At 38.9% G+C, this 19,514-nt stretch overlaps 1 protein-coding gene across 2 annotated transcripts in view; it reads right to left on the reverse strand.

The window, feature by feature from the left end:
- Positions 1-19,514, reverse strand: part of LRRK2 (leucine rich repeat kinase 2) — a 76,478-nt gene that overhangs the window by 22,676 nt on the left and 34,288 nt on the right. For both annotated transcript variants that reach the window (XM_086609955.1, XM_086609956.1), the window contains exons 21-32: positions 18,716-18,834; positions 17,852-17,921; positions 17,171-17,391; positions 16,418-16,668; positions 15,052-15,200; positions 13,130-13,223; positions 11,081-11,267; positions 10,520-10,701; positions 9,637-9,866; positions 4,887-5,014; positions 3,088-3,306; positions 429-630 (exon numbers count right to left, since the gene is read on the reverse strand). In XM_086609955.1, coding sequence (XP_086466081.1) covers positions 429-630; positions 3,088-3,306; positions 4,887-5,014; positions 9,637-9,866; positions 10,520-10,701; positions 11,081-11,267; positions 13,130-13,223; positions 15,052-15,200; positions 16,418-16,668; positions 17,171-17,391; positions 17,852-17,921; positions 18,716-18,834 — 2,052 coding nt within the window. The remainder of the gene's footprint in view (positions 1-428; positions 631-3,087; positions 3,307-4,886; positions 5,015-9,636; positions 9,867-10,519; positions 10,702-11,080; positions 11,268-13,129; positions 13,224-15,051; positions 15,201-16,417; positions 16,669-17,170; positions 17,392-17,851; positions 17,922-18,715; positions 18,835-19,514) is intronic.

The following is a 19,514-nucleotide window of genomic DNA, read 5'->3' on the forward strand; positions in this document are numbered from 1 at the left end:
CAATCACAGTTTGTTCAGATTTACCTTTATTTTCTGATGTTCTGTTAGATTTGTAATCTGACTTATTTTTTTGGCCAAGCAGCTATACTCTGTGTGGTTTACTATTTAATCTTAGGAAGCCTGTATGGCACTAAGATAAGTTGTTACATATATTCACCTAATTGTTATTCTATTCAAGCTCTTATAACAATTGCATCTTTCTTCAGAAACTCTGCTGTCTAACGAGTACGATGTTTTCAAGGAGGGGTAAGATACATAAATTGTTACAGTAGTGATCCTTTATATCATGGAATTCCTTTATGACACAACAATCTGGGTTATCAATGCTTTGTGGCAAACTAGTGCGAAATTTAAAAACGTATACAGGTCTGTCTACTGCAGGTTTTCAACAAAGTGCTAACAAACATACATTGAAGATAATCTGTTACCTGATTCATTCAGGAAGTGTATCGCGTGAGGGAGTTCATTTTCATCCAATTGTAACTGGCTTTCTTGTACCAGCTCCAGTAAGCGTTTCTGATCAATCACAGGAAATTCAACTGGCACATTTTTACGTTCCAGCAAAATTCGCTTCTCCAGCTCCAGGTAGCTGTCAGGAATTAGCTGACCAACCACTGGCTGATCTCTGATCTGTATAATTAAGAATAGCAATCTTAAATGTATTAATTTATTCATGTGAAATGCAGACAATAAAACTAAGATGTAATGTGGGTATGTCCGCTGAATAGTAGCACCAAAAAGGAACAAGAATGCTCACTTATCGACTAACATGGCTTCTGAAAGGTAGATGTAGCTAATTCTTCTTTCAGAATTATAATATAATGTCTTTCTATAAATGAATACTTAAAGAAGCAAATATTTCCATATTACATGTACATAAAAAATTATGTCTTCTGAGAAGTTCAAAGAGAAGCTTTGATTTGAAGTAAAAGGAAAATATTCACTGTATGAACAGATGATGTCATACACCTCAGGTTAACGCAAGACAATAGGCAAATGAACAAAAAAAATCATAACTCTTGTGATCTGTAATATCTCTAGACACATCTTCAGATAAACTGAGGGAAAAAGGGCAGTAGCTCAATTAAAAGTCTCCACCACTGATAGTCAGTGGGCAAGAGGAGAGGAAGAAATAAATTTGGTCAGCTTAGTGACACTTCAGGGAAACACAGTGGTGTGCTTCTCCCCTGTTTCCCGAGCCTGGGTTCCTTCCTGGAGACATCCTTTGACCTTAGGCATTAGCTAGCATCTGACCAGGTTTTTGATTCTCCATGGGTGCTGAACCAGTCTTTTTTTTTGAAGAAATGGGAAATAATTTTCCCAACATTTCTGAATTGGCTTCATAGTTCATAATCTTCCTCTCCAAGAAGTTAACCACCACTGCACTGTAGCATTTTTCTGTGTCAAAAACGCAATTAGTACCTTGTGAAAATGTACTTAGTTCCTTGTGTAATTTCAAAGACTCAGAGTACTTGATGACAATGTTGAATACTTAACTTACTTTGTCTAACATCTAAGCAGGTACTTTGTAACACTCCTTTCATAAAGTGTCTACATTATTTATGGAAATGATCTCCCTTCCTTTAGGCTATCTTACATTTGTGTAGAAGTTTAAACGTCAGTTTAAGTTATAATTGCAAGAGACGTGGATGTTACAGGAGCAATTTTAGGTACCTAAGAGTGAAATGTTTTCAAAAAGCAGAACTTCTGAGTGTTGAAGAAGTATGGTGAGCTACAGGGCTACAACCTTTTCTCTTTAACATGTTATTCCACTATACCTGTCTGACAGATGCACTTCTGTTTGAACTAACTGAACCAGGCAGATGCTCAGCAGATAAGCCTAACTGAAGATAATCCTATTGTGTGAGGCTATCACTGAGAACACAGAACCCCCAAAAAACCCAGTGGTTTGACTGGAGACTGAGTGGTCAAAACTGCATTAACACAGCAGAAAATCTAGCTATGAATCAACTGCTACGAATATCTTCAGCTGTTGGGGTCCGTTGAGCTCTCTCTCCATCGCAGCGGGCTGCACGGCAGGGATCTCCATTGAGCAGGGACGTCTCTCAAGGTTACCCCTCGAGACTGAGAGTTCCCTTACTTGACACCAGACACTGATGGCTTAGTAAGTGAATTTTTTTGCATGCCTGTAACACGTAAGATATGTATAGTAAGCTTACGTGATAATATTTGTATCCCATACTAACTCCAAGTGTAGTGAATAGTAGAGTACTGGCCATCAATCCACCTGTACTTACTAAATATTTTACATACCTGAGTTTATGGATCAGAACTCAATAAACTAACTCCCAGGTCAGACCTGTTTGAGTAATCTCTGACTCTTCTCCTACGACAACATGATTGATAATGTATAAATAAATAATTTTAAATAAGTATATTATTTTTGCTGTAGATTGGATCCTGTCTTCCTATAAGCTCCATGCCTGGGCTAGTCTCTTCATGTGTGTCATTCACACTGAGACCGAGCTTCATGCTGTGGCTAAGGAGATAGCAGTGAATAAGTGGTAGGGATGACTTTGGAGACAACAGAACCACAAGTGCTGATTCTCCAGTTTAGGAGGATTGTTCAGTTCAAGGGGTCTTCTTTTCCTGCTTTAATTCACTTTCCTCATTCTAGGAATAGTTTCACAGTATGTAAAATGAAATCAGCAAATGGAGAATTAGTTTGCTTCCAGAAATCACAAAGTTTTATTTCCTGGTCCCTTGAAATCTTGCAATACTTATTATTGCAATTACATGTTGCCATCCAACAAAACCCAGTTTTTGATCAGATTTCTTCGTAAGAAAAAGATGGCGTATTTTAAATTAAATATTCTATTTACGGCCCTAGTATTTGAAAAAACAACTTAAATGAGATTTTTACTGAGTTGATTTTTTTAGTAGAAAGGAAATGAAAAAAAACTTGTGATCTTCCCTTGTTATTTGGCTGTGTGTAACATTTCATAGAAGGCAAGATGAATTTGCTGTCGCACTAAAAATGTATTTAATTATGTGTTTATGTTTTAAAATGTATTTACTTAAATTAAACTAGGATGTTTTCAACATTATGAACAGTATGTAGCTTACCTTGAAGTGAAGACTCTCCTTTATTATGATTTTCCGCAGTCTGATAATGGAATCGGATTCTTCCGTAGCATTCACGAAGTGATAATCTTGGATTGCTGGGAAGCCTCGCTTATTCAACAGCTCTCTAGTAATTTTACTCATGCAAGCCTTACGTTGCATTTCATCAGAAACATCTAAATGAGTGCCAATGAGAATGACAGGGGATGTTGAAGCTCGAGCCTGTTGGTAAGATCAACACAGTTGATTAATTCAATAGTGAATCTTGATGTTATTGTTTTATATCCACAGGAAAGCTGGAGAAGGACTTTTTACAAGGGTGTGTAGTGATAGGACAAGGGGCAATGGATTTAAACTGAAGGAGGGCAGATTTAGGTTAGATATAAGGAAGAAACTCTTTACATTGAGGGTGGTGAGGTACTGGAACAGGTTGCCCAGAGAAGTTGTAGATGCCCCATCCCTGGAAGTGTTCAAGGCCAGGTTGGATGAGGCTTTGGGCAACCTGGTGTAGTGGAGGGTTTCCCTGCCCATGCAGGGGGGTTGGAACTAGATGATCTTTGAGGTCCCTTCCAACCCTAACCATTCTATGATTCTATGATTGTATGATCTATATAAAATATGAGCAATTTAGTCAAAACAATCAATGCAATGAAGGAAGCAACTGTTTCTCCCTCTTCAAATATACTTTTTTTAAATAAGTGTGAAATCTGAAATACTATTTCACGTCTTTATTCAGAGTAAATATAAACTGTAATCCCATATAATAGCCTTGACTGGACAAGGCAGTAAAAACGCGTCAGCCTATAAACACAAACCATATTTTTTAACATACAGAGAGCAGTCTATTTCAAAATAGAAATATTGAAAAATTAGCTTTTTCTAAAACAAAGCAGTGTAGATCTGGATTTCATACTTTGCAGATTAATAACATAGTCAGTAAAATAGAGGGACAACTGTACTTTTCATTAAAAATGCCCAACAAAATGGAAAAGCAAAGAGTACTTTGCTAGTTGTCATCGGAACAGTGCTGCAATGAAATACCAGCAAGTACTGCATAGCAAAGGAGAACACATCAGACATGGCCTTCATCACCACTAAACTGACTAACCCTCTGTCCTCTGTCACTGCTCAAGGCAAAAAGAGTGAAAAAGACAAGTTTAACAAACAGGATCAGTACACAAAATCTTTAGGTAACTGCATTGCCCAGTCACAGCTAACCATCATACAAAAGGAAAAGACAAGTAATGCTCACCATGGAGTGATTCCATCAACTGAAATAGAAACACTTACAGCAGAAGAAAAACATATTGGCAGGTTCTCAGACCGATTTCCCTACCATAGTCCTGGAATCATTCTCATTAACAACAGGATGCTAAGCACACACTTAACAGTTATGATTTCAAACCTGCATCTAGTCAGTTTTAAATTAGGCAAATTCTGATTTCCCCAGAATTTACAATAGTGTAAAAGAAAAAGCAGGTCCAACTTGTCACCCCTTTAATACTACCTCTTTCTTATTTTCGTCAGTCAATTCAAAATATTGCCAGAACATACAAACTATTCTTTTGCACATTGCTCTGTACCATTTTACATACAAAATGATGCTGAGCATGTCTTTGTATATCTACAAATATTTTCATATCCAATATATGATGTCTTTGAGCTCTTGTTTCATCCTACTATTTTTATTTGCTGAAGAGCTTCTTTCCTCTTCCCTGATCTAAAAATATTTGTGGTTCATTTCCTGTTCACCAACAGCTCTCTGGAAAGTGGAATTCCATCTGTACATACCTATGGCTTACCTTGATGTTAAAAAGCCATGGCTTCATAGCATCCACCTCTGCTTGGCCTTTGCTGAGATCATAAACAGCAAGATACAAAGCTCTTTGGGTCATAAAATGAGGATGGGTACTGTAGAACTCCTCTTGTCCTAATGATAAAAAATTTCCACTGTTTAGTACTTCCCTCATTGAATATTTTCAGATCACAAAAAGGCAGTGGAACATTTATTCTCAGATCACTAATCCACAAATGAAATTAATGCTTACAGAAAATTACCTAAATTGACAGGAAACCTGTAATAACTATGAATTTTAGGCAGGTACTCTGTGGTAGTTCATTGATTGAAGTGTAGAGTTGAAATATGTAAGCTAGTTTTAAATCAAGAAGAGTAAGATTTAACAACTGGATAAACATGGTTGCTGCAGAGACAACTTGAAAGGTCATGATACTTTTAAAACTTTATTATTGAATTTCTCCCTCACTCCTTCCTTCCTTTCAGCAACTTCAAAATAAGACTCCTAAGCTCATGATTAAGCACTTAAAATCACAATTGAAGCTGGACATTCAGCTTGGATGCTGCTCTTCTATGCTTATCCATTGTAATATAGACTGTATTTAAATGATCACAGACCAACATTTAAAAATAACTTTTCTATAGCCTAAAATACCCCTGAATTTTAGAATTGCTTCTAGAATCCCTCAAACTTAGAAAGTTTTCCAAAAGCCCAAAGTTCAAAGACTCCTCCTAAGCGCTTTGTTTTCTGTGACCTTACAAAATGGTGATACTGTAGAACCTAGAGAGACTCAGACTATAAAAGGAAGAAACGGAGTTGAGTGAAAGATGAGTCTTCTGGTGATTACAAGAAGTTTCTTACTACTCTGAAACGACAGTTCTAGAGTGCTATGGTTGAAATCATAGAATCATAGAATCATAGAATCGTTAGGGCTGGAAGGGACCTTCAAAGGTCATCTAGTCCAACCCCCCTGCAAGGAACAGGGATATCTCCAACTAGATCAGGTTGCTCAGGGCCTCATCCAACCGGGCCTTGAACGTCTCCAGGGATGGAGCATCCACCACCTCTCTGGGTAACCTGTTCCAGTGTTCTACAACTCTCATAGTAAAAAATTTTTTCCTAATATCCAACCTGAATCTACCTCCCTCTATTTTAAAACCATTACCCCTTGTCCTATCATAACTGGCCCTCCTGAACAGCCTCTCCCCATCTTTCTTGTAGGCCCCCTTGAGGTACTGGAAGACCGCTATAAGGTCACCCCGGAGCCTCCTCTTCTCCAGGCTGAACAGCCCCAACTCCTTCAGCCTGTCCTCATAGGAAAGGTGCTCCAGCCCTCTTATCATCTTCGTGGCCCTCCTCTGGACCCTCTCCAACTGGTCCATGTCCTTCTTATGTTGGGGACTCCAGAACTGGATGCAATACTCCAAGTGAGGTCTCACGAGGGCAGAGTAGAGGGGGAGAATCACCTCCCTCGACCTGCTGGCCACGCTCCTCTTGATGCAGCCCAGGATGCGGTTGGCCTTCTGGGCCGCAAGAGCACATTGCCGGCTCATATTGAGCTTCTCATCCACCAGTACTCCCAAGTCCTTCTCCTCAGGGCTGCTCACGATCCATTCACCACCCAGTCTGTATTTGTGCCTGGGATTGCCATGACCCAGATGTAGGACCTTGCACTTGGCCTGGTTAAACTTCATGAGGTTGGTACGGGCCCACCTCTCCAGCCTGTCGAGGTCCCTCTGGATGGCATCCCTCCCTTCCAGCGTGTCGACGGCACCACACAGCTTGGTGTCATCGGCGAACTTGCTGAGGGTGCACTCCATGCCACTGTCCACGTCACCGACAAAGATGTTGAAGAGGGCCGGGCCCAACACGGACCCCTGAGGGACACCACTCGTGACCGGTCTCCACATGGACATCGAGCCGTTGACCACTACTCTCTGAGTACGGCCATTGAGCCAATTCCTTATCCACCGAGTGGTCCATCCATCAAACCCATGCCTCTCTAGTTTAGAGAGAAGAATGTCGTGCGGGACAGTGTCAAAAGCTTTGCACAAGTCCAGGTAGATGACATCCGTTGGTCGACCCTTGTCCACCGATGTTGTCACCCCATCGTAAAAGGCCACCAAGTTGGTCAGGCACGATCTGCCTTTGGTGAAGCCATGTTGGCTGTCACCCACCACCTCCTTGCTCTCCATGTGCCTTAGCATGGTTCCCAGGAGAATCTGCTCCATGACCTTGCCAGGCACAGAGGTGAGGCTGACCGGCCTGTAGTTGCCCGGGTCCTCCTTGTTCCCCTTTTTAAAAATGGGGGTTATGTTCCCTCTCTTCCAGTCATCGGGGACCTCGCCAGACCGCCACGACTTCTCAAATACAATGGCCAGTGGCTTGGCAACTTCATCCGCCAGTTCCTTCAGGACCCGCGGATGGATCTCATCAGGTCCCATGGACTTGTGCACCTTCAAGTTCCTCAGATGTTCCCGAACCTGCTCTTCAAGTACAGTGGGCGGTGGTTCATCCTCACAGTCCCTGCTAGTTCTTTCCACAGCTTGGGTGGTAAGACAAGAGGCTTTATCAGTGAAGACTGAGGCAAAAAATTCATTGAGTACCTCAGCCTTCTCTATGTCCCGGGTGACCAGAGCACCAGTATCCTTCCGGAGGGGGCCTACATTCTCCTTGGACTTCCTTTTGTCCCCTACATACCTATAGAAGCATTTCTTATTGCTTTTTATATCCCTTGCCAAATTCAATTCCTTCAGGGCTTTAGCCTTCCTCACCTGATCCCTGGTCACTCGCACAGCTTCTCTGTATTCCTCCCAGGCTATCTGTCTCCGCTTCCACCCTCTGTAGGCTAACCTCTTCATTTTCAGTTGGTCCAGGAGCTCCTTGCTCATCCACGCAGGCCTCCTGGCCTTTTTGCCCGACTTGTTCTTCGTCGGGATGCACCTCTGCTGAGCTTGGAGGAGGTGCTCCTTGAATGTGGACCAACTTTCCTGGGCCCCTCGTCCCTCCAGGGCCGCCTCCCATGGCACTTTGCCCATCAGGTCCTTGAAGAGGCCGAAGTCTGCCTTCTTAAAGTCTAGGGTACAGAGCTTGCTGAGTGGTTTCCTTGCTGCCCCATGGATCTTGAACTCTACCGTGTCGTGGTCACTGCAGCCAAGGCTGTCCTTAAGTTTCACCTCACCCACCAGTCCCTCCCTGTTGGTGAGCACAAGGTCGAGCATGGCACCCCTCCTTGTCGGCTCCTCTATCATCTGCAGGAGGAAGTTGTCATCCACGCATTCCAGGAACCTCCTGGACTGCCTGTGCCCTGCTGTATTGTCTCTCCAACAGATGTCAGGGTGGTTGAAGTCCCCCATGAGGACCAGGGCTTGTGACCGCGAGGCTGCTCCTATCTGGCTATAAAGCGCCTCATCTGCTCTGTCCTCCTGGCCAGGTGGCCTGTAACAGACCCCTACCGTAACATCCCCTATCCGTCTCCGTCCTCTAATCTTGACCCATAAGCTCTCTGTCAGCTCCTCCTCCGACCCCAGGCGAAGCTCCACGCATTCCAGCCGGTTGCTGACATAGAGAGCGACACCCCCTCCTCGTCTCCCCTTCCTGTCCTTTCTAAAAAGCTTATACCCCTCCATGTTGACACTCCAGTCATAGGAGTCGTCCCACCACGTCTCCGTGATGCCAATAAGGTCGTAGCCCTGCTCATGTGCACGCATCTCCAGCTCATCCTGTTTATTTCCCATGCTGCGTGCGTTGGTGTACATACACTTCAGCTGGGCCTCCGACAAAGCCGACTCGCTGGCTGGAGCGACAGGGGTTCTCTTGGACGGCAGTGTAAGTTCGTTTGAACATACCTGCGATCCTTCCCCAGCCTCTGGACCCTCAGTGCTGGCACTGGTGCCATGCTGACAGCGGTATGAATCTGACTTCTTGGCTGGAGCGGCTGGAATTCCCTTCTTCTGTTCTACGGGTACTTCCAGCATATCTTTATCATTCTTGATATTCTCCCCCTCCCCCTTCAAATCTAGTTTAAAGCCCTGCCAATGAGCCCTGCTAGCTTTTGAGCTAAGACCCTGGTTCCCCTCTGAGAAAGGCATGTTCCATCCGGTACCATCAGACCTGGTTCAGGGAAAGCCTCCCCATGATCAAAGAAACCAAATTTCCGTCGGTGGCACCAGCCTCTGAGCCATCTGTTAATCAAATCTGATTTTCTGTTCCTCTCTATGTTCTTTCCTGCCACTAAAGGGATTGAAGAAAACACTACCTGGGCTCCTGACCCTTCGACCAATCGCCCCAATGCCCTAAAGTCCCTTTTGATGGCCTTTGGACTTCTCTCTGTTAGCTCATCACTACCAACTTGCATTACCAGTAATGGATAATAATCAGAGGGCCGTAGCAGACTAGGGAGTTTCCTAGTGACGTCCCTGACGCGGGCCCCAGGGAGGCAGCAGACTTCCCTGTGGGTTGGGTCTGGTCGACATATTGGCCCCTCTGTTCCCTTCAGAAGGGAATCACCTATGACAATTATGAAATGAGTGGTCAGACCACATTTGGTGATGAGAAATTCCCAAGGCTTTATATTAAATTTGAGGGATTATCTGCCAATTTACAGAATTTGCTAATTTATAAGTGGTCACTTGACTTTTGGTGTAAGTTTGCATGATTCTACTGTCCATAATTCAAAATGTCACAGGCTGACTCTAAGTAATGCACTAATGTATTAGAGAAGACAATAATAAAGAACAATGAGCTCTTCAAATACCTCCAAAATCCCACACATTTAATACAAGCTCTTTCTTCATCTTGCCTTTCCCTTGAATGATCCAGTCTTTTACATCAATGCCTACTGTAGCTTTTGGAGAGTCCAACTCTGTTCGTTTGCATTTCATTAGTTGTTGTAGTAGGGTAGTTTTCCCACTGCCAGTGTTTCCAACAATCATAAGCTTCATTCTGTTATAAGGTACAGCCTTCTTCAGTCGTTGTTGAAGAAATCTGGTATAAAGAAGTTAGCAGAACTCACAGAAGTGTACAATAAAGAAAAATACCAACAGAACTCAAGAACAAGGAAAAATCTAAACCCACATCATTTTCTTCAAATTTACAATATCTGTTTGATATTACTGGGATTTTAACAGTCTATTCTAATTTCTATTTAAAAGTTAAAGCTTAATTCAGAATGTGCCTTTTTTTTTGTTTTGCAATTACCCAAAAACGTGCTCTGTGCAATGCACTTGGGAACACAAGAAACATATTAGAAATAACCATAGACCATAGCATCATAGAATGGTTTGGGTTGGAAGGGACCTTAAAGATCATCTAGTTCCAGCCCCCCTGCCATGGGCAGGGACACCTTCCACTAGATCAAATAATTGGTTAGTACAATATATTGTATGGTTTATAGAAGCACCAAATTCAAGAATTAATACTATTATAGTATAAATGACTATAATTTATTTTATATCTGTGTGTTGATATGATTGATATGGTATGGTATGATATGGTATGATACCTTCCATAGAGTAGCATGCTGGATTTCATACAACAAACGAGCAAGTCTTTTCAAAAGGATATGCTGTCTTTTTAATGCTTACTGCATATCCCAAGAAAGCAAAACAAGAATATTCAAGAACAAAAGGGCAACAAACCTGATAATGTCTCTGGCCTTGCAACCCACATGTTTAAAGTCTAAATTAAGATGGAGTCCTTCCAAAGGAAGATCCCAGATTTTGGACAGTCTTCCCATTTCATCTGGAAAGAATCTCAAATCGGGATTGTGACTTACATCCAGAGAAGTCAAGTTCTCTAGGAAGCCAATCTGAGGCGGAATCTAAATAAAAGAACACTTAATCTGCAATTAAGCGTTAAAAAAAAGTATGAGCATGAATACATTACATATTTATCAAACTAGGTATTATTTTTACTGCTGTAGTTTATTTTTTTTTAATAAACAGGCCTAATATCCCACACTAACAAAGGATCTCATAATGAATTCATTACACAAACTGATTGTATGACACATCTCAGACAGAAAAGCTCAATAGGACATGGTGATTTTAATGCACAGAAGTACTGTTTGACTTACATACCCTTTCACTAATAGAATTTACAATGTTATGAGAGGTGACATGAAAATCAAGTGAACATGGAGAAATTGCATTCAATTGAAAAGTGATTTCACTTTCTTTAGGCAGAATCTTACACTTTACCTCCTTTAACTTGTTGTGGGACAGGTGTAGCTTTTCTAGCCTAGACCATGCACATGCCTTTTCACTCAAGTCCAAGACATCTATTTGATTATGGTTAAATAACAGCTCCCTTAAGTTTAATGATTTCCAGTGCGTTGGTCCAGGCAGGCTTCCGATCTTGTTTTGGCTTAAATCTACAGATCGCAAACTGAAAACGTGAAAATAAAAAAAAGGGAAGTTAATAAATGAAAAAATTAAAACAGATTAATTGGAACTGTATTAATTTTTAATAATAAACAAATGGATAAGATATCAGAACAGACAGTTTTCTGCAGGAATGTAGATAGAAGAAGATAGAGAATTACTACTACGAGCAAGAGTAAAAAAGATATTATAAATAGTTCTTCATTACCTCAGAAGAAATTATAAGAAAATACACATGATTGATTCAGTGTAATATTCTTTCAATGTATTTGTCTGCGAATGAAATTGACTGGTCATGAAAATAAACATCCAAACTGTATTGTATATGTATGTGTCAGACAGTAAATTATAGAGTCACTTCAAATAAATGAACATATTGTGATAATAGTCCACTTTCTCCTTCTTTCTGTGATTTGCAGACATGCATGGCTCTGTTCAGATTAGTAAAAGACAAATATGGTTCACACTCCTGTAGTGCAAATATTCAGTAATTCAACTGTAAACAGTATAGTTAATATTAATTTATACCCAGGTAGCAGAGAATAGAGTTTCGCTTAGGATTCCAGTTACAGGTGAGTGCAGGACCACGGAGTACTGTTACGTGCAATGCCTAACTTACTAGAATAAATGTATTTAAAAAGTTATTGCAATCTAGTATAATACTAATACGTATTTTCATGTGGTTTTTTATAAATTTCAAATTAAAAAAAAGCAATGGGGAACTTCCTGGTATTATCAACTTTCTGGAACCCACAATTCCACTTACAAATTATAGAGCCTCACTAAGTGATCTGAACTGCTCTTTTTCTTGCTCCTACCCTAGGAGACTAACATCAGATGGTATGGATACCTCACTCTTTTATTAGTGTTTCTATATGTTTGTAAATATATGTATGTGCATAAATTATACAGTTCAACTACACATGTATTTAAGAACTACATAAAAAAGAACATTTCATTTCTGTAAGTCATCTTTTGGACAAATACACTGTTTATGTTACCATGGAACATGAAGCGTGTAAAAAATCCATGCAACTCCTCATGGATTTGTCTGGGCTGGGAGATGCAGAATCTGAAAGCTGCACCTTTTCCAACACATTCATTAAATTTGCTGACGTGAATATAAAGTTAGCATGCTGAAACAGTGTAATATCATGTTAATAATGAAGTGTTGTAAGTAAATTTGATTAATCTTAAGTTCACAAATCTGCAGATTTGCCCTCCCCTTGGTGCCATCAGCACTCACATCTCCCTCATCTATCAGATAACAGATCTGATCATCCCTTCCAAGTACTCCTTCCACAATCTGATTCTAGTGACCTGTTAAGGTCAGTAACTTCTACAAAAAAAAGCAGAAGTCTGATTTTCACACGAGTAATGCTTTGAAGGTATAGCAAAATAAATGTCACATGCATCTTTATCACAAGTCCATCTAGAGGAAGTATCGTTCTTTGAGAATAAATATCTTGTGATATTTGAGAAGTGAAAAACTAATCCCAGTAACCTTGTGCAAAAGTCTGAGGAACTTGAAAGGGAAAAACTGCCAATATATTTTTACTGTTGGTTTCAAGAAAATAATAAATTTATTCTGTTGTTCTCAGCAAGAACTGTGAGCTTCAGCAGTCAAGCAATATATTTCCGTAACAATGATTTGAATCTGATGCACAGAATTTCTCAAAATAATGAAGAAAATGTGACTGATTTGTCTTCAGCTAAAACTACAAAGTTTTTGATTTAACCTGTTTAGACAAGATTTCCTGAAAATCAGTAAAACAGGCAGAATTTTCTGCTTAACAAAGGTCTTGCCATCAGATTTTTTTCATCAAGAACTTGATGTGAACTTCAATAAATAAAATAATAACTTACTGTGGTAGAAGTAGAATTGCTTCCGGAACACTAATAAAACAATTTTGGGATAATTTTAAGCTTGTTATGCTGGATGACAAGTCAGGTATAATTTCTAGAGCAGAAAAAGAGGTTAATGCTATTACTTTTCCGTACTTTTAAAATTATTATTAAGACTGGAATTTTCTAAAATCAAAGACAGACCAAAAGGTCAGTTTATCATCTTCTATATGCAAGTCTCTGTACACGCTACCAAAGGCAGAATCTGAATCGTTTTTTTAAAGTTTATTTAAAACTAAACCCTCAAAACGAAAGAAGTTTAGGACAGAGTTAATGTATTGGCTTTTATCGCATTACATACTATTATACTTCAGCTCATATTGGCATTAAACACTGAAATAATCTTAGCTACACTGTATTGTATTGCCAGTATACATAACAGCCCCATAATTCACTCAGTGAATGGTGAGTCTTATGCATATAAAAATGACTCTAATCATTCAGCTGTGTTTAATGCAGGCACAAGAGCTATCTTCTGAAATACTGTGACAATAATTTCAAAATTAAAGATTTTATGTCTTGAAGACAGAAATAAATTCTGACGGTAACTTATGAACTCCTGCAGTATCATTAAAATCTCATTTATGTAATCTGTATTTTTCATAGGTAAATTAATTTTGACACCATTGCATAAACTATGCAAAGCCACTGAAACACACTCTGAGCTCAATTCAGTTGCGTAAACACTGGGTTCTGGTGAAGGTGATCTGCCCTGTGGTACCTGAGCTGTTCGTCCATGGCTTGGAGATACAACACAGGAGCTACAGAAGACCTGCTTTTTCTGAACCAGAAGTTTTAAGCCAAGTGGGATACTTAGGGCATCTCACATGACACCTTCATTCAGGCAAATGAATCAAACATTCTCTCTTATTCAGAAGACAATGCTGGATATAGTGTGGTAATAGTTAGAATTACAGAATCATTTAGGTTGGAAGAGACCTTTAAGATCATCAAGTCCGATCGTAAACCTAACATGGCCAAGTCCACCACCAAACCCTGTGTCCCTAAGCACCACATCTACACGTCTTTTAAATATCTCCAGGGATAGTGACTCAACCACTTCCCTGGGCAGCCTGTTCCAGTGCTTGACAACCTTTTCAAGTGAAGAAATTTTTTCTTAATAGACAATCTAAACCTCCTCAGGCACAACTTGAGGTCATTTCCTCTTATCACTTTTTTCTTGGGAAAAGAGACTGACATCCACCTCACTACAACCTCCTTTCAGGTAGTTGTAGGGAGTGATAAGGTCTCCCCTCAGCCTCCTTTTCTCCAGACTAAACAACCCCAGTTCCCTCAGTTGCTCCTCATAGGTCTTGTGCTCCAGACCCTTCACCAGCTCTGTTGCCCTTCTCTAGACACGCTCCAGCACCTCAATGTCTTTTCTCTAGTGAGGGGCCCAACGCTAAACACAGTGTTGGAGGTGCAGCCTCAACAGTGCTGAGAACAGGGAGACTATCACCCCCCTAGTCCTGCTGGCCACGCTATTTCTGATACAAGCCAGGATGCTCATGTGATACATATTTCAGTACAGTATTAAACCTGTATTAGCACTATATTTGCAAACTAAGTTTGAAAGATTTCCTCTGCCTTGAAGCTTTCCCAACAGTATGTACAATCTCAAGTACACTCAACCATTTTTATAGCAGTACAAATGTAAAATCAAGACCAATTACGCTGAGTCAGATCAAATGTCCATCAAGCCCCACTGGAAGTATGCTGCTTCCAACAGTGATCAAAAGCTGATGCTTAGGGAACTGTATAAACAAGGATATATGTGGTACTCTCCCCTTCTGTTCTCCCAAGACTCCAAATGCTGATGGCTGTGGAATTTTGTGGCTTGGAATTGCTTCTAGAAGGTGGATCCTATTTTCAGAGATACTCACCAAGAGCATTCATCCTGGCGTTGAACTGCTCCAGTTTTGTACAGCCCATGAAGATGTTTTCAGCAAGGGATGAAATATTGTTCTTACTAATGTTTAAAATTTTCAGTTCTTTCAAGCATATGGATGAACATAGACATGAGATTTTGTTTCTATGATAACAACAAGAAAAAAATTCCATGTTTTATTCAGAAACTTTTATTTATACGAAGACTGATCGGTCAGCAAAATACTGATATATGTGGCAACACGGAGTAACATGACTGATATTAAGATTGTTTTAATTAATTTGGAGAGCAAATGTCAGAATGTACTACAAGCTGTAACTTCCTGATTACATACTGCAGCTCAATCCCACGCAAAGAGGACTGTTGCATTTGTGAGTAGTTCTGTTTACTAAAGGTATGTGTTTGCAGGATTGTAATCACAGAATGACTACTAATCTTAAAAAAAAAAAAAAAGAATATAGAATTCCATATAAGAGATACAATTCAGGATGAGTATATAATGTTAAAACCAATGTATTCTGGGAGGAACACCAGAACGAGACAAAGATCCTGAAAATATAGAGAGAAAAGAACCATGCAGCACTATTTTGCAAGGGTAATATTGCTAATAAAATAGCTTTCAAAATAAAGCTAATGAAGAAATGCAACATGATTTAGAATTTAAAACATTGTTTGGTAAATTTGATTCACGTATTTCATACTACTTGCTTTAGTTACAGGTTGCTGTCTTTATTCTGTGTGAAATTCTGTGTAAAAAATACCACCATTTTATTTAAAATTCATAATGGGAGATGAATGAGACAGTATCTGCAGTTTACAGAGCTATCAATAACAGCATTTTTAAGAATTCTGAATAGGTATTCATTATCTCACTCACTAATGAATATGATAAAAAGTGCTGGTAAACGAAAAATTACATATTTTCTCTGCTTCTGTCATTTAAACATATCTATATCAATAAAGGCAATTCCATGAATTATACTTTTAAAACACCTTTGGTGAACGTGAAATACAATGGAAAATGTATTCCATATACAGAAACCCTAGTTGAATACGTTAGACAACGCAGACAGTTCTGTGCATGAATCTTATGGCAGTAGAAAAATGTTGAACTACAACATTTTAGTGTGTTCCTGAAACTGCAATGCTATTGGATTCTATCAAGGCCCACAAATATTTTATGTACTTTGTAATACAACACTGAAAATTGCAGCAAATTTATACATTTGGAAATTAATGTCAGTGTTTCACTGCTGATTAAGTAATCTTTTCCATGCTATAACAGTCATCCTTCTGGGTGACAAGTAAATTATTTTCTGTTATGTTTGTTATGCTACAGCCCATTTAGTAATGCTACTCACCCTTCTAGCAATAGCTGTTCGAGATTTTCAGCAACATTTGAGAGAAATTCAGGAATGCACACCAGCTGATTGTATGAAAGATTAAGCTGCTTTAGAGTTGGACATCTGAGGTATGGATCCAAAGCAAAGGAAGGTCCAATGTCATTTCGAGAGATATCAAGATTTGCAATACAATTCATTTTCAGTAAATAAGTTGGAAAAGAAGTAATTCGGTTACTGTGCAAATCCAAGTAAGTCAAGCATTTCAACTTCTGAAAGAAAAGGATAATTTGTTTTTAAAAGGTTAAATGAAAATATGAATTCATAGGGGTTTAATTGAGTTATATTTTATACAATTTATTAATTTCTTATATTTCTCTCACTAGGAAAAATAGCAATCATACCACTGTAACCCATCATATTTCTATGACAGAATAAAATATAAAGCATTCTTCAAAATTTATTACCTTGGTTTCAAAATATTTAACGGATATGAATTGCCTGCCGTTCTCTGTTTTGTTTACTTTATTACGTTACTCAATATAACACATCCTAAAGCAGTTCACTGCAGTAAAGAACTTGAAACAGTTCCATGAAAATACTTTTATTTCTAGCTGAACATAAATACAGTGAATGAAAACTGAGTGAATGTATGAAGCATGCAAAAATACACACCAATATTCGTGAGTAGTATTGCTATGGGTACATTGATATAGACAAACAATTTATTGTAAATAATTCCAATTTGTATTACATAAAATTATGCAGAATTACCTCACACAGTTGTTCTGGAATGTTTGTAAGAGCATTTTGGTGGAGCTCCAGTTTCTCAAGATGTTCCAGATGACTAGTTAAACAGCTATTCTGGCTGATGGCATCAATGTTCTCCAGCTCATTTGATGAAAGATCTAGTGATTTAATATATTCTTTCTCTGAGATCAATGAAGAAAGACTGTCTGATGGTCTTATATGTGTTGAAAATTTTGACATGCCTTCTATTAAAACAAAAACATGGGAAAAATAGCATGATTTCATTTATCATGTAATTAAAATTAAGATCAACCAACTTGGGATCTAAAGATTCCGAAGACAGTGAATGTTTGGATATTGGTTAAGATCTAAATCCATGAAGACTTCTATTAAGAGACAGAAATTTATAAGTCTGTAAGGAAGAGATGGATGCTTATGCACTGCACAACAGAAGTAGCTTTTGAAAGCTCATAAGGGCACTCATGACATTTCATTGCCTGTTTAATTTTACATAAATTATTTGTGAAGTCCAGAAAAAAAAAAATTCCCAATATATGCATTATTTGTACTCCACTGTAGTATTTCCAAAACTTATCCTCCTCTTTGTAAACAAATAATCTGAATAAAATCTTTGCATGCTATGCTTGTGAAAGCATTAAGGATGAAAAAATCTGTTACATATGTTAAATTGTATAGTTTACATACTGGGAGATTCATCTGAAGGCAAGAATTTTCTTCTTTGTTTCACTAATGATTCATAATCTGAGCCAGGTCCCTGGAAAATCCCAGAAGAGAAGAAAAACCAGTTACGGACACATGCAGACACCTGAAATTATCTGAATTCAGTTAATTTATTTTAATTGTGGCTTCTTTTTATCAGAACTTCTGGGGGAACACAAAGAAACTGTCCATTTAAACTAAAAATCACAACAGGTCACATCTTTATAAAACTTACTGATCCAATGCAATACGAAAGAATAGTAGATTTAAACTGCAATGGAAGTAGTGCATTTTTTGGCAACCTAAAATGACTTTCACTAGGGTGGAGTGATAGGATGGAGCAGGATATTACAAAAAATAACTTTCTCTAAGGAAGTCAGTCTCTCCAGTTTTGCTTCACAGTCAATGGAAAGAGACAAGCTCCTGTCAAAGGAACCTGACTTTGATTCCACCAATCTGTCCTCTTATGTCTTCTTATGGGATCAGTCTCTCTTCACTGATCACAGTAGCACTCTGAGGATTAACCTCAGTCAGGGGTAGTTCTGTCTTTGTGAACAGCCCCAGAGTTTCTGTATCTGCATTTGAACATCAGACCAGAAATCTGAGCAATTCACAAGAACGTGTACTTTTTATTGATCATAAATCTTTGCTGAAATAAATTCTCATCTGTACAGTGAACGGGAGCACAGTAATCGCACAGCAATAGAAGGAAATATTAAATGACAACAGTGAGATAAGAGCCCATATGGTTGCGTGACATTTCCTAACAGCTCATTTTTAACAAATTTTGCTGTAGGCAACATGGATGGACTTTATAAGAGGCCTGGAATGAATAAGGATCTGACTTACCACAGAGTAGGAATGTCGTGGCAAAGTAGGAGAACTTTGAAACGCCATTTCCCTACGATATAAATCAGCAACTGCAATAGAATTGGACTTCTTTTTTGTAAAAAGCAAACCTTCACTTCCTAGTACAAAACAATAACACAGGAGGACAAATAAGTAAGAAAATGTTTTTAAAGATGAGGCTCAGAATTCAACTGTAATATAGATGCTGACATACGAAGGACAGATACATCTCAAAAGCATCAATATTAGCAGGATCTCACTGGTCAATAGTGTGTGCAATAGGTCAAAAATGTTGTCAACATGTTTCGGAGTACATGGGCCACAGTAACCTGACATGCTCCAGATATGACCTGCAGCTTGTTACATTGGTGATTTAGCATTTAAAATTTCCAGCAGGTTAGGATTATTATACAAGTTTCATAACACATCTTTGTGCTACTGCAGTGTAAATAACTTTTTAAAATAGAAGAAGTTTAGATATTAATAGATAAATTTGCACCTCCACATTTATTGAGAACGAAGTGTGAAACGCCACTCTGGCTTGGGTGATTTAGGGTTATCTGGACCCATTTAGTGTTCCTCTTCTCAAAGCTACTTTTACAACTCCTAAAATCACACTTGGTAGCAAAGTCTACATATTTTTTATAATGTACCTATGACTTAACAACTTTTCTATGTGAGACAACAAATAGTACCTATTATCTGTCTGTGCTACAGTCCTAAAGAAATGAAAAATGCTCCTAAATGATATAAAGGAAAAGAACAAAACAGAACCAAAAAAATTCCTTAGGATTCTCTG

Source organism: Tauraco erythrolophus, chromosome 4, assembly GCF_009769465.1.
Source record: "Tauraco erythrolophus isolate bTauEry1 chromosome 4, bTauEry1.pri, whole genome shotgun sequence".
NCBI lineage: Eukaryota > Metazoa > Chordata > Aves > Musophagiformes > Musophagidae > Tauraco > Tauraco erythrolophus.